The 15,510-nt window shown below is 48.1% G+C and overlaps 1 protein-coding gene across 4 annotated transcripts in view; it reads right to left on the bottom strand.

Moving 5' to 3' along the window:
• The window catches only part of LOC131206108 (proton-coupled zinc antiporter SLC30A1), an 18,752-nt gene extending 3,594 nt beyond the window's left edge, over positions 1–15,158 (bottom strand). Inside the window, exons 1-9 of one of the 4 annotated variants that reach the window (XM_058198514.1) lie at positions 14,888–15,158; positions 7,879–8,244; positions 7,680–7,804; positions 7,514–7,611; positions 7,305–7,435; positions 6,780–6,911; positions 6,321–6,708; positions 6,097–6,227; positions 4,735–5,886 (exon numbers count right to left, since the gene is read on the bottom strand). In XM_058198514.1, coding sequence (XP_058054497.1) covers positions 5,719–5,886; positions 6,097–6,227; positions 6,321–6,708; positions 6,780–6,911; positions 7,305–7,435; positions 7,514–7,611; positions 7,680–7,804; positions 7,879–8,055 — 1,350 coding nt within the window. In that variant the 5' untranslated portion in view covers positions 8,056–8,244; positions 14,888–15,158 and the 3' untranslated portion in view covers positions 4,735–5,718. Of the gene's footprint in view, positions 1–4,734; positions 5,887–6,096; positions 6,228–6,320; positions 6,709–6,779; positions 6,912–7,304; positions 7,436–7,513; positions 7,612–7,679; positions 7,805–7,878; positions 8,245–14,887 lie in introns of those variants that run through there. The other 3 variants (XM_058198515.1, XM_058198516.1, XM_058198517.1) reach the window with 3 other exon arrangements.
• Between the last annotated feature and the right edge of the window lie 352 nt (positions 15,159–15,510).

Genomic DNA, 15,510 nt, shown 5'->3' with positions numbered 1-15,510 from the left:
GGATGGCAAAATTATCTGGATAGAAAAGTATGAAACATTAACGAGTAGCTAGGATAATATATATGTATGTGTGTCTGTGTGTACATTAATGTAATCTGCGTATATATGTAAGAGTAAACGATCATGTAGTCTCGCGTGCTTGAGAGTGAAATAAATGCTACCAATTCTGTCAAACATTCATTCGGTCATTCTGTTCATGTTATACTCTTCGCTTATCGTGTTCGTAGTTCTCTGTTCCGGGCACCTCTGTCTACCACTACGCCCCCCATTGCTTCGGTTATGTTACTGTGCATATTTTAACACACCGCTCTACAAGGCGGCTTTTCGGCCAATTGTTTCTCGATACAAAGTCTTTCGGGTTACAACAATAATTCAATCTCAATGTTTTGAGCGTTCGTGTGTGCTTTCGTTCAGTTAACTACTATTACGCGGATCGCAGCGACTGACAGCGATCGCAAGGACGCATCGCAGACGCAGACGTGCTGTGGGGGGGGCACATTTTTAGGACGCTCTGGTGCCCACTGTTAGACGTAAAGGAAGGAAATTTCAATCTATACCACCCAACAACACTTGGTTTGGTCTGTCTGCCGAGCCTTCTATGATGTGATGTCGAGCGTATCAATAAAATATAACTTTATCTTTTACTCTCTTCTATCTCTCTCTTTCTTTCTCTCTTATAGACATCTCTCGTGGTGCACGGTTCGTAATATCAATTTATCCAATAATTTTCTTTTCATCTGTTATCTGCAGTGATTTTCCTGTACGATTTGTATATAGATATATAAACTTTATATATATATATATATAGATATATGTTTTTCTTATCTTCATCAATATAACTGAACGTCATCGGAATTCAACGTATTTCTTTTCGCTTACTACTATGGAGTAATAATCCTTTAATTTTTCTTGTTTCACAACTCTACTTGCAGTTATTCTTCCTCTCTTCCAGTGTAGTATCCTCGCGTCCGTCACCTCTCACTGTCGTATCGTATTTCGTATTGTTAATCAGTTCGTTATCGGTTTAAAAAATGGCAGCCTATTATTGCATTTGTGTCTGCGAGCCCTGTGTGTGTTCCGTTATCGATATGAAAAAGATCTATCTCTCCGCGGCAGACACAGTGGCGGCGACGGCAGCGGCGGCCATTGAGGGCCGCCGCCCGCTTACGCCACCGGCCGCCGGTTTCAGTCAGTCGAGGTTGGCGAAGCTCGTCACTTTGGTGCCCTTATCACCGGCGGCCCGCTGCACGTACACGATGCCGTCCGCGGTGTAAACAGAGTGAAGCAGACCTTCGCGCTTCCGGCGTACCGCTTCGGCCATCAGCTTGCGGTTGTACTTCGTAAGTGCTTCGTTCACGTAGAAACGCCGATTGCTCGGAAGTCCAAGGTCCGACAGCCGCAGGACCCGTTTGGCCTGATACGCCCGGTAGAACTGATCACGCATCGTTTTAAACATAAACTCCACCAGGATCGGTGTCGTGGTCGCATCGCAATCCTTGCGGCGGGAACGGTCATCGTCGCCGTCGCCGGCAGTAAACGACGATCGTTGACGTTGGCGGAGACTGTGTTGTCGCCGTCGGCGTTGTTGGCGGCGAATGTCCACCTCGGGGATATCCTCCCCGGAGTAATCCAGTGCAATGCAGACGCACCGGAAGTAGTGGGCCAAATCTTCTCGTTCACGCCGCGGAATACCGATCAGCAGCAAATCGTTCCGAAGGAGCGCCCGATCGGTGCTGTCGATGTTGAGCTGCACGTCAAGGTGGACCTGCTCGACCCGCTGGCCCAACCGTTCGATGCGTTTCTGCATGTCCGTCTTTATCTTCACCACACCGTCCAACAGTTTGTCGAGCTTTTGCTCCAACGTTAATGGCGGCACCAGCAAAGACCCGGAAGGACGGCACCGATTGTCGTTTGCCGGTAAACCCGGTCCAGACAGAGAGGCAGCTCGTTCGCCAACACCAACACTACCAGCGATCGCGTGATTAAGACCCGCCACTGGTGTACGAATCGGTCCAGACAGAGACCGCCGAGCCAGTGCATCCGGCGGTTCCACCTTCCTTCCTTCAGTCTCGTCCTCTGGCTCCGAGTCCCTCGGGTTCGGTCGGTGGTTCCCGGTTTCCAGGGTCGTGCTTTCGTGTGCGTTAGGTTCCGGTGCAGTTGCGTCTGCGTGCAGTATGCCTTCGCCTGCTCCTCCGACGGTGTCGTTTGTTGTGCTTGTCCCTTTTGCGCCACCATTGCACTGTGAGCCTGTGTTGGTGGAGTCGTCCGCTATCGCAATCATTTCCCCGGCTAGGGAAGAAAACTCCTTGGTCGCCGTTTGGTGCAGCAGTGATGCAACTGCAACTGCCGTGGCTTCGCAATGGTGGTGGCGGGCAATGAGCTGGTCACCGCCAATGCCACCGCCGCCAGTCCCGCCGGTTTCTGGCCTGTTTTTCACCGCTTTCGTCACCGGAACAAGCAGTAAATCAGCGTGCCCACTGCCAATGCCAATGCCGGCGACGCTTGCCGGCGGCAGGGTGGAGGGAGTTTCGGTGGGGCAGTCGCCCACCATTACCACTGCCGCCGCCGTGTCCTTTGTTGCCTCTCGAATGGCCAGCAGTGCCATAAGATCCTTCACCAGCCGACTGTTGTCCCGAACGAATTCTTTCACCAACGCCTTCGGTGGTGACCGGCAATTGTTGCCGCCCGCCTCGTAGTCACTTCCGGGCTTTCCAGTGGCCGTGGCTACTCCGCCGATTGCCATCGGGGTTGTCGTCGAGGCCGCCGGGACCGGATCGAATACTGGCCGCTCGAGCGGTGCCGATCTGGGTCTGGGTGGCATCACAACGGTCGACGACTTTGATAACAGCACGGTTTCACTCATTGCACCCGGTCACGGTACGTATGTCTGTTGTGTGGCCAAACTACCGACTGCGAAGCATGGAACGTTTAACCGTCTCACTTGCGAACCGAAAGCCGTGTGCCACAAAGGGGTAGAATTTGGCACCAAAATTAGAAGATCTTTAAACAAAATGGACGTTTCGTTGGGCACCGACCGAAGGGATTGGACACGGTAGCACACCCGTGTGGTCTCGATCGGAACTCAGCTCACTGTTTCTTTTCTTGTTTTATTTCCTAACACCCGCCCCTCACACTAAGGCAGAACAACGGCCACACTCCGAAGGACACGCGCCTGTTATCGCTGGCCACCCGTCTGGGACGACGTTCGCTAGTGAACTGATCCCGATGGTCGTGCTACGGGGATCGATTCGGATTGCTCGCTGTTTGTATGCAGTTGGCCTGCTGGTACTTTCGCAAGTGCCGGAGTGTGCCGGAAAACCCGACACAACCACAGCCAGACAGCGGCGGCGGTACCGGCAGTGGCGATAAATAAAGCACAATGCTCAGCCCGGTCTGTCTGTGGATAGTGTTTCTGTCTGGCCCCCTCCCGATCGCCGGCGCTGGCAGCCCATTTTCCGGAATGCATCCATCCGATACACCTCGCGTGTGTCTCGGCGTTCTATCGGCCGCCGTTCGGCTGCTCCACTACACGTTCGGGAGGACGAACACACACTCATCCGGACCGTCAATCGAATCGTGTGACCCAACCCATAGGACTTCCTATCTGCTTCGCGAAAGGCTTGTGGCGGTGAGGCACCTCGCCGACCGCTCAGACAGTCGCCCGACGCACGAAGACGGCAGACGGGGCGCAAGAGGTAGTAAACAGAACAATTCGGAACGCAAAAAAATCAAACCGGTGCACCATTTCCCTACAATGGACCCCTAGAGCAGCGCACTTTCCGTTTCGGTACAGCGATCGAAGATTCGAACACATAACCTGGCGGGTGTAGGGTTCCCAAGACATCGATTTAAATTTTATTTACGTCAAATGGTCCCAACTTCCAGTAGCAAACATCGCAATCACAAGTCCTTTCCCGTGCCGTGTGCGAAAGATAACGTGCATTCCTTTACCCATTTCCTGCACATGCAGAAGACAGACCCGGAATCGGTGGTGCAGTTCTGCGCAAACGCATACACCATACTACCTTTGGGGATCCTACTACGGGAGCGCTTCGCGTGCATCGTGGCGAGTGCATTCGTTCTACACTACCACCGATGCAAGCGCACGCACCACAGCACCAAGGATATGCCTCGGCGGTGGCCGCTAGACGGTGCACAGACGACGGGCCCTACACAATACTCTTCCTTCCTTGACGAGGCCAACCCCTCGTCTAGATATCTGGAGCATTTATTGGCTCGTGCTCGGAACCGGCTGAATGCATCCCGGTGTCTACCGGCCGAGGTAGAACCAGCTCCAGACTAAAACCCAAACTGAATACAAATATGAAAAAAGACGAAGCAAAATAAAAAGAAAATATCACCCGTGATGCGCGTAACGTCGTCGTCGTCGTCATCGTCTGGTGTGGCTCGAATGATTGTAGGACAAATCGAGTGGGAAGAACAGGGATACGGACCACGACCGGGCACGATTGTTACATCGAACGAGACTGTTTACAGATGATCGGCAAGGAGGGTCGACCGCAGTGGGGCAACACCTTTTCCGGGGTTTCTCTCATCTTGTGCAATAAGTGCATTTCTGCCACAAACAAAGAGTACGACGCTGATGCAATGTACGACGAAGAGTACGACGCTGATGACGCAGAGTACGACGCTGACGCTGATGCGTTGCAATTCGTTTTGATTCGTTAGTATTTAATAGTAACGCAGCATATTTCAACTTGTGAGCACAATTTGTGTTTTGTACTGTTGAGGTAGTATAGATCTTTTTGGCTAGACCATTATCGAAACAATTTTCTACTTCACTCGAGTAACTCTATGCTTAAATTACAGTATTACCAAAAGCTAAACGTCCTACAATGCTGTTCAAATATAAAGATACATTCCTAATGTATGATGGTAACGAATCGTCACAACAGAAAAGTCATAAGATAAATGATTTGAATGGAGCAAAATTTACAATAAAAAACTATAACAAGAATAGAAAGTTTATGTGCCGCAAGCTGGATAATTATAGAATATGTATCTTTTCTCCCTGAACCCCTGTTTCCGTTACAAACGACTTTTTTCCGTAGACCCGCACACGGGTCCTTAGTTTGTTTAGTTATCACCATGTGGACAGTATCCTGGGGAGTGTCAAACAAATAAGCATACAAATCAAATCGCTTGCCAACCAAACCTGACCCCAGAGTGAAGGTACGACGGAGATGGGCGAGAGCTCTTCTTCTATGTTCCCTACTCACAGCTCCTCGTTAGTTTCTCCCTTACGCGGTGTTTGTTTTACAGAACACCTTCGCTGCTATAACAGCAACGCTGTGGACCTCTGGTTGTTGACCAGCGTGTCACAGTCCGTTCCTTCATACTCTGCTGCCCTCTACGAAATTCTTCTCCGGCCGGGTACCGTTGGTTGGCGTAGTGAAAGGAAATCAGTCAAGCGGGATGTTGAACCACTTTCTCCGCAGCGTCTCAGACGACGGACGGGCGCGCGACCTTTGGTTGAGATGATTAAATATACTGCGGCATTTTTGTCGCTGTCGTCGTCTTCGTCGTCAATGTTTCATAACAAACTATCCTATCCAAAACCGCCACTCACAAGGTGATCCTACACCGGCCGGTTGGTTGCTGTTCTTTTCTTGTCCTCTTTCTACCGCGCGGCGTTGTTTGTCTATTGTGTGCGCCAGTATTGGCACACGGTTTGATTGTTTTTGTCTGCCGCCTTCGTCACTCGTCCTTGTCGAACTGCTCATCGTCGTGAGGCAGCAGTGCGTCGGTAGCCTTCGGTCCCGACAACGATGACGACGAGTGTCGGCCCCCCATCGGATCCGTCGGCTGTTCGTAAGCATCATCGGCTGCCACGGCCGTGCCGCCGCTATCGATTACCACCACCGGCTGGTGATACATGTTTTTATTTCAATTTTCATTTGAGATTCGATAAACAGGCGAAACAAGGGAAGGAAAAAATAAAAATTGGGAAACAAACAAAAAAAACATAAGAAAACTGTGGGATTGGATTTGTGGTAAGGGGACAAGGCAGTAGCAACTCAATGATTGGTACCCATTTTTAAAACATATATGTAGCAATAAGTATGTGAGTCCTACCTTAACATTATTGTTGTTTTGGCAGCATGTAGCTTTGATGCAACTACTTTCATCCGTCGTGGGACAGTCGAGCGCACAGCAGTCCTGGGTGGCACTGCCATTCAGGCTGTTGGAAAAGCCATCCGAACCTGCTGGCGAAACAGGAGAACGTAATGAAAGTGTAGGTCGTACGAATGTTTCAAAGGGAAATCGGATTGAGCGCTGCGAACTATGGTCGCATTTACCGGAAAAGCTGTTGAGCTGCTCGAGTTCAACAAACTCGGGCTGAATGGTGGTCGAGTGGATACCCTCGTTGTGGAAGAACTCTTTCACGCGCTCAGCGATCTTCATGTACTCGGACAGATTACGGCAGCGGATGTGCGCCGACGCGATGATGCGATCACCGGCCAGCTGCCAAACGTGAAATTCGTGCACCGCGAGCACACCGTCGACCTTTTCGAGCAACCGGCGCTGTATGGCATCGACCTGTATGTGCGTCGGTACGGTTTGCAGTAGAATCAACGCCGATTCGCGCAGTAGCGGCCACACGGACTTTAGGATGAGCGCGACCAGCACCACCGATAGAGCCGGATCCATGTACAGTTTGTACTCCCAGTCGGTGTATTTGACAATCTGGCAAAAGGCATGCGAAAACGGAATAGGCTTAGGAACGAACGAAATGAACCAAAAACACACTCTCTTACCAGGGCGCTTATTATCACGACAACGCTACCAAGCGCATCGCTGAGCACGTGCAGGAAGGCGCCGCGCATGTTCATCTGGGAGGAATCGTGCGAATGGCCATGGTGGGTAGGTTTTTTCGCTGCCGCTCCATTCTTTGTGGACGAGAAAAAATTGTTAGTTAAACGTCGAGTGCCCCGATATCAGCTTTTAAACAGTAGTAAATTGAACAATCAATCATTTCCGACCCGAATCACTTCAAAGCAAGGGAACACCCGAACCCCGCTCATGCAACTTTGTTGGCGCGTTGGTCCGTATCTATGGGTGGGTGAGTTCCCGTTGGTCGAAATGTAACAAAAAGTAACATTTTTTATGGTGCGCGTTTATCGATTAGTTCGGTTGCTTTTTAAATCGTTTGAATGCTCTCGTAATCATTGGAATTTGATGGACGTTGGAACCCTTCAAGAAATTAGTAATTCAGGGCAGCATGGACGGCGCTAACGTAAGTTCAAACACATAGGCAGCAGCACGATCGAAAAGGTGTTTACCTGTTGGTACATGAAGGATTTGTTTTCATTGTCGTCCGTGTTGGCCAAGTTGCCATGCGACCCGCTCATCTGTTTCGACTGTGTAAGACCACCGCCATGCGAATGCCCAAGGTGTCCTCCTCCACCGTGCTCTGAAAGATGTCACAGACGAAAGGTTACTTTTCAGTGTTTTTTTAACTACGGTCAACTACAGAGATCCTCCAACTCACTGTGCAGCAGACAGAGGCCTAGTAGGTTCACCAAAAGTCCGATCACTCCCACAACAATCAGCAGCTCGGGCTCGTGGATGTGTTCAACCTCGATGAATCTACGGCACAAAAGGAAGTGGCATAAGAGCGAGAGCATCGTTTTTTAAGAAATCTTGTAAACACTTACCTTTTGCAGGCTTCTATAGTAATACTGAAGCAAAGTGCCACGAGAAATACTGCATTCACCAGTGCACCGAGCACTTCCGCTCGCGCCCAACCGAACGTATTTTTGGACCATTTCTTTGGCGACATCTGTGATTAAAGTTTGAGAGCAAGCCCAGGATTAACATTCGTCTGTTGGGTGGTGATATTTGGCGTTCGCTCACCTTAATGGATAGGAACGAAATCACGAGTGCCGCTATGTCGCCCAGCATGTGAAAACTGTCGGCCACCAGGGCCATCGAGTTGGTGAAGTAGCCAACGACGATTTCGACGAAAAAGAAAAACACCGTCAGTGACATCACCGTCAGCAGACGGCACTTTTTCCCGTCGAATTTGGCCATTTTTGTAGGATTGTTTGTGTTCTAGGGCGGCGGGCCCTACGGGGATCGGGAACCGCGCTGCTCAAGACGTCTGATGCAAATGATCGTCCTGTGGTTGCGTCCGGTGTCCAGCTACTGGAACCGGTGTTGTCTCACGTTACACGACGGGCCGGTGCATCGGGGCGACGATGTGGCAGCAGATTGGGACACCTAAAATGAGACGTAAGAGGAAAGAAACAATATTAACCTTCATTTGTATTCAGCAGAGGGCTCGTGACCGGTTGGGCGAAGGAAAATATTCAATTTGAGTTCTCGGACTAGGATTTCTTGTTGCTTTGAAAGCCTATGCACCACGTTACACGTGACACACACATCGCACAAGACAGCAATTCTAACCACGTTTACGCTGGTAACATCCCCATGCATTCTGTGTTTGGCCGGCCCAGTGCTCGCTATCTTCCATCTATCTAGTGCCTAGTTCCATCCATAAACTGTCCAGTCCGCGAAGACGATATATCCGCGGGTAGCAAAACAATCACGCGCGTTCTTCTGTGACAGTAGACCACAGATTGTTTACGCTAAACGTCCGAAGTAATGATAGGCTGCGCGTAAAACGATGTTTGCTTCCGACCATTCAAGACTGGTCTCATATACCCTGCTTAATTTTTCTTTTCGCTTTTCATCGCCATTAGACATTAACAGCAGATGGGAGTGACCGACTTGCGCCAAAGAGCTTAATTGATAAAAACAATTCAAAGATTGCAAAGATTGCTGCAAACGATTCGCGCCATTCAACAACTGGTTGGTTTTATGAATTAAAAGATGTTAAACAATAAATAAACGGCATATAGTTCTTAATTTGAATAGAAAGGAAACGACATCAAAGATCTTGTCTTTTATGACGTCTTACCATTACATGAGAGCAAATTAATGAAATGACTATAAAAGTATCTATAAACGAATCTACCTAAAATCTTCAATGTTTTCATTTTACTCCGCTGTTGCGGTTATTAGTATTATTAACACACAACTTCCTTCGTACGCCACCTCATCTCGAAACACGTGACACACACGGCCGCTCGGTACAGTGGCATCATCCGTGGACTGTGAAAGGAGTTCAAGGCTTACCGATCGACCGCCCGAATCGTTAATGAAGAGGGTATTGCAACACTCGATTCCATCGCGAATCGGTGAATCGTTTCTGCACCCACACCATCATTTCAAAAAAGCTGGACGATTTATCCTCATTGCCGCACACAATTTTTGGTTCCCACGTCCATCCACTTCACTGGTCAGAGACGTCAGTTTGAAGTGGTTCGCCATTTCCCGTTTGAATGAAGCCCCAGCCAGCGGAAACACTAATCCAAGACGACCCCACACAAGCGGATCGGGAACTTCCGCCTCGGGAACTCGGGATCGGGAACGAAATGTGACGCCGCCGGTGCTAACGGTATGGTTGGCTGGGACTGATTACTGTAAGTACCGTTTGCACAACATTAGCCTCATTCAAGTTGTTCTACTCCTTCGTTGCTTGCGTAGCTTGGCGAATCGACAAGAACCACGGTCAAAAGGGGAACAAAAGGTGACCAACATGCTGGCCAATTAGATCTGCGACAAAACGAATCGTGTTCAGAACCGGAGCCCCCAAAGGATTATGTTTCTTGGCGACTTGGTCGGTAGTAAGTTAGTTTATTTATAAGCCAAGTAGTAAGCCAGAGTTTACGGAAAATACCATGAAGATCTCTAACGTAGGGTTTGTGTGTATGGGTGGGTTGGTGTGATCAACAATTCGAAGCGTTTAACCCTTGAGAAGACAACAAAGATCAACGATTGATTAATTAACCACAGCATACGCCCCGGTCTGTAAGAAAGCGAATCCAGTTCTTTGGTCCAGTTCCACTGATTCCACACTCTTGCACTAGAAATTATTCTCCTCACCAACTGATCACACTGATCTTGCTTGCTTTTGCCGCATTCTTCTCAATTCAAGCATAACTGGTCATGTACGATGCAAGGGACAACAGTATTGCACAGTTATTCAGCACTTTTAGACCAATATTAATACGTTGGGTTGTGGCCGGTTGAACGGGTTCTTCGACGCGCCTTCTCTTCGAATATGCTGATCGTGTTTGATGATTACGAGGCATATCTGGGTCGGAGGTTCGTAAGGCACGGTTTCAAAAATGATCTCACAACGTACAAATGCATTGTATTAATATTTAGTATAGTTTGTACACTAGTATAGCCCTTGTTACTAAGCCCGAATTCATCGGATAATCGATTTTCGAGAAGTAATTCTTCTGTTCATTACATTCCCCATATCTTTCTCTCACTAATCAGTACGATAAGATATACTTGCAATGTAGTAATCGTGATAAAGGGTTCGTGCAGATGGATGAAATATTTGTGAGCTAAACCTCAGTGTTATCTGTAGCTTCGGGACAGATACATGTGATAGATTGTGATCGATTAATTTGACTTATTGCCATCATGATCGACTTATGGAGCGTGTTTCACTGAACACAGGGTGAGCGAAACGATCCAAATACGTTTAATGCGTTTAATGCGTATTTAAGAGATTGTAAATTCATTTTACGTGAGCTGTTTGTCGTACAAAATTATATATATAAATTAGATTTTTTTTAAGTATCGATTGAACGACAAATCGTTCATCGACCAAACCGTGCATCGAACATTTGAAACATTCGTCGGAGGCCGAACATTGGCACTGTCAATCCAAGTAAGCATGTTGATTCTTATGAACGATTGTCTTACTTCGAAATTTTAACATTTGACATTTTTGAGGGAGACCAGTAAAAACATAAACAGTTCAACAGTGCGACCAAAAAAGTTACCAAAGAGATTCTGTGTGACGAATTTTTACGACACCAGAAAGTAACAAATCAACGTAAGCCACCTTTGTTACCGGAATAGAATTGTAACTCTTTTGTTCGAATTTTCCATCGGAGAAAGAAATCCACCCAAAGAAGGGGAAGATTGAAAAAAAAAAAGAGCGCGAAAAAGAGTATTCCAAATTAAATCTTCTTGCCATCGGGAGCAGCCAACAGCTGTTACTGTCGTACTGCCATGCCAGCGCAAAAACAACTTCTTCGAACGACCGACGCAAAGTCTTCGGGAGAAGAATCTGTTCGGGACAACGTCGTATATCTTGTTCTTACATAAAAGCTCACAAAGCAAGCTACCAGACGGATGCCCACATTCACCCAAAACAAGGGATGGTAAGCTGGCTGGCTACTTGATTCTCCCTTCTCCTGACTTCCTTTTTGCTACCATCTTTTGTGTGCAATCAAAATGCAGAACGGAAGCATGACTTTGCAACAACCAAAGGGTTGTCTCCCGTGTGTGCGATGCTGATACTCTGCCAATATCGCTGCAAGATGTTCGTCCCAAAGCTGGACAAGTGTTATGGCTCCCGTCAGAACAAAGAAGAATGGGAACAAAAATGTTTGAGTTGGAAATTATGATCCCCGAGAGCGAGAGAGAGAAAATACGATGAAAGTTGCATTTTAATTTGTTCTTCTGAAAATCTGGACCAACCTCGGATCGTCTTGCTACCCATCAGAATTGCAGCGGCTGATTACAAATCACATCACAAGCGACGTGCTCTTTGTTGGTACGACATACATTTCCAAATTAAACGGCAACGTTAGCGAAAAGAAGAAAAAAAACACGTTATTCGAATTGGGCGTTCTACTTTTGGATATTCATAGCTGCAGCTTGGGTTATGATCGATTTTTCCCGGGAACATCTTGCGCAGAGCCACCATGCTGCTCGTACGAAACATACATAAAACCTGTCCCGACAAGAAATTCAATTGGCATCCATTTGTCGACATACTTTGTGGTAAAAAAACAACAATAAATCGACCCCTAGGTCATCAACCTGGGCCTGGGTCATAAATTGGTGCAATAACACTACACTAAATGATAAAACTACTTTTAATCCTCTATACTATGCCTAGGTGTACGAGAGCCTACGGCAACCAGTCTACGGCAGACCGGCAAGACAATGACGAAGGTTTCTCCATGTGCTTATCCAACGACACGTTTAGCAGGCAAACGTTTGATAAGCACCTCGGCGTAGTTAAGATAAGGGTACTTTTCTCCCTTGAGAAAAAGGAAAGAATTGAACAATACAATGTACGCTGGCGAGAATAACGATTAAACTCCATTTGAAACCTACAAATTGGCGATAACCGACCGAGCGTTACAATGTCACGCCATTAACGCCATCATATACCTGATGTTCGAATGAGGAAGCAAGGCATACAACCAGTTTGACCCGTTCAAACGATTATACCGCCCAAGATAACGTTGCGCACAACCTCATCGAAAATGATTTATTGATGGCAGCCAGAAAGGTATCGATCTGCAACGTGTCGTAGGAAAAATGATTTTTTTTTCAGGCAACCGACAACTCATCAGCATGTGGTTGTTGCAAGACGCTAGGAAACGATCGCTGGGTTGAAGTGAAATTTCTGTAAATTACAGAAGTACGAGGTTTCAAAAACCGGTTTTAATTTTATTAATAGTAAAACAATCCAGACTAACCGCCACTCAAAAGGTAGTAAAATAAATAACAGATAAATCATATGCAAGCGCCCATAGTGCGTGGCACCTCGTTGCCATGGTTACGACGCACCGCCAGTACCCGCGACGCAGCTAGCTGGTTGTTGGTGTCGCTGTCATTTAACTACCCGCACCAAAGAAGTAGGCCACGCACCGCAATGTCCGCATGAGTGTGCGTTCGCTCCGCGAGGCGATACCCCCAAAATGAGGTCCCATCTCTCACGTCCCTTGCTTATCGCGTAGGTGACATCTTTTCCATAGCCGCGGGATTCGCTATCACCAGCTTAAAGCAAACAAGCGGCAATGAAGTTTGCGAGCGGCACCACCAATTGCTTCGACCGCCGTGACGATGCGTGCGTGACGTAGTTTCACGATTCCACAGTCGACGACAGTCATAAATGTAGGACGCAGGTAGCGTTAGTACCTGTGCACACCTGACCCATGCAAACCTGTCGTAACATGCGCTCTTCGAACTGCTATCTCAAAAAGGGTACATCGCGATGAGTCCTTGCCGTTCCGAACCTAAACACACGCGCCCCGCGATAACGGAACGTGAGATCGATTTGATTTGTGAACTGCCGGACGCTGAAAGATTAGCGAACTCTTCGTCACCTCCGCGCGATCTGAATGTGCCGATGGTCAGCCAGGGGCAATTAAGGGCAAACAGCGAGTCACTCGCGGCTGGACGTGCCAATCTTCATGTGGCCTTTGATGAGCCTTGGGCGATGGCTGTCGTTCTAGGGCTCACGTGCCACCCCTTCTAAGGTGTGCCGTCCAGTTGGATGCAGCAAGAAAAATGCTTTGTCTCGAATTCAACCAATGCAACCGTGCAGTGCCACATCCGAGTGACATTGGTTGCTTTCGCGATCGCGAAGGTTGGCTACTCGCTTTGGAATGTTTGTGTTTATCTTTGTTAATTTGTTTGTAGTTCTGAAAAGAGACACCGAAACAATGACTAAACCGAGCAAGTTCAGCACTTAGTTTAGGAGTGTGTGTAAATAAGTTTTTTGTACCAGTTTCGTGACTTGACTAATTATTGCGATTTTTAGGATTTTAGAAGATTTTCAATTTACGCTTTTCCCAGTGATCAATCCTTTTGTCGTACCGCGGAAGTGATCGCTTGGCTTTCTCCGTCCAAAATCGCCAACACGATTGCCTATCCATTTGCGTTGTTTTGGGTCGTGGAAAACACTTTTCCTAGAGCGCCTCGAGCATTACACATCTTTACACCACTTGGCACACGAACACACTCAACACACAAAGCGCTATCCGCGCAACTAGAATGCAAGGGTTGCTGTGTTTGGGAGCGCCACCGTTTCCGTCGTTCTGTACGCGCTCTCTCCAGTGATTTTCCCTATTTTAAATTTAATGATGTCCCCGGTGTCCCTTGGTCCCCTTTCTGGGGTAAGACACTGACGTAAGAAGTTTTCTTTCTTTCCAGATTTTTTTATCTCTAACTACGGTTACGTTCCAAGCCACCCGCATTCCCAGCTCGTGTAAAGCTTCCTTTCCGACACCCTCCTCTCACTTAGCACGGTTCCTTCTTTACTAGTAACGCAACTCGCTTTGTTTCTCTTGATTCATCATCGGCACACAGCACCCCCAGCAATCGTGCTACTGGTACCGAGTGCAAAATTGTATCTAGCCGCGGTGCGGGACAGCCACAAAATCCACAAAACACTCGCGAACGGGCATCGTTGTCGCTCGAAAGAGACACCCGCACGCGAGCAGCACTTACGCGGGGAGAGAACGCGTCGAGGAGAATGAGTAACGGGAAAAAGAGGAGAAAACAAATAAAAAAAAGGGCAGTAAAAGATTGAGAAACGCTTATTAGCACGGCACCACCAACGGTAGCCGCGAGATTTTGCTTTCCCCTCTACCTCACCGTTTCGCACGATCCGATTCTGGGGCTAAGGCCAGCTTCCTACGTTTCCCCTTCCCCCTTCTGCTGCCCTCGCAGTCAATGGGTTATGGAGCCTTGCATGGACAAAATAGCGTTAGTGTTTCTACTTCCTGTGTTGACATCCCGCGAGTCGTGCGTTACATGACCTGCTAGACACATCGGAACCAAGGACAGCAAATGCTCCACCAACAACACAGCTAGCAGCTATTGCTTATCGTTTGGCACATATCGCGGACCGCAGTCGAGAAACTTCCGATGCAGTGCCGAGCGCGCGCTGGGCTAAATGGAACGAAAAATCCCGTTTCCCGGATCCTGCTGGGGAACTTCCCAGGTAATTTGTTAGGTTGCAAACGTGACGCACCTTCGGATGACTTATCGTCGCCTTGGCCAAGAGAACTGGCGAGTTGATCAGGTTGCTTTGGGTACGCACAAACCGCACACTGACCACTGCAAACCCCTTCCGCACGATTCTGAGCACACTCAGCTGATGAAGCGCCAGCACCGGAAAGCACTCCCCGCGGTCGCAATTCGTTCTCCTCCGGCTGTTCGCTTTCTCGCGGACTCCCTCTCTTTATTCGCTGGAGGACGCAAGTTTTAGCACTGCATAACCTACCACGGCACAAACGAACCGTGCGAGCCCAAGAATGTGTGCGAACTGAGTTGCACGTTTGCACGTCTCCGCTGGTTTGCTGTCAAACATTGATAAGGGAAGCGCGGAAGCAACCCTACGCTTCCTGACAGCAGCCCCTATTTTCGAGACACCCTGCCGAGAAACTTCCGACGAATTTAAGGGCTTGGAAAAGCAACGAAGCAGTTTTAGAGAACTGAGGTTTTATAGATACAAATATGTAACTCCCATCAATCGCCAATTTAGGCTGAAAAACAAAATTTATTGTCGACTGAAAACATCTCACTTTGATTAGATCTTCTGATTGTGTCTGAGGGAAATTTTCGCCAATATTCTGCTGATCTCTACAAATGAGC

The sequence above is a fragment of the Anopheles bellator genome, chromosome 1 (genome assembly GCF_943735745.2).
Source record: "Anopheles bellator chromosome 1, idAnoBellAS_SP24_06.2, whole genome shotgun sequence".
NCBI lineage: Eukaryota > Metazoa > Arthropoda > Insecta > Diptera > Culicidae > Anopheles > Anopheles bellator.
Note: the sequence above shows the minus strand (reverse complement) of the source record. Positions and strands in the feature narration are given on the sequence as shown.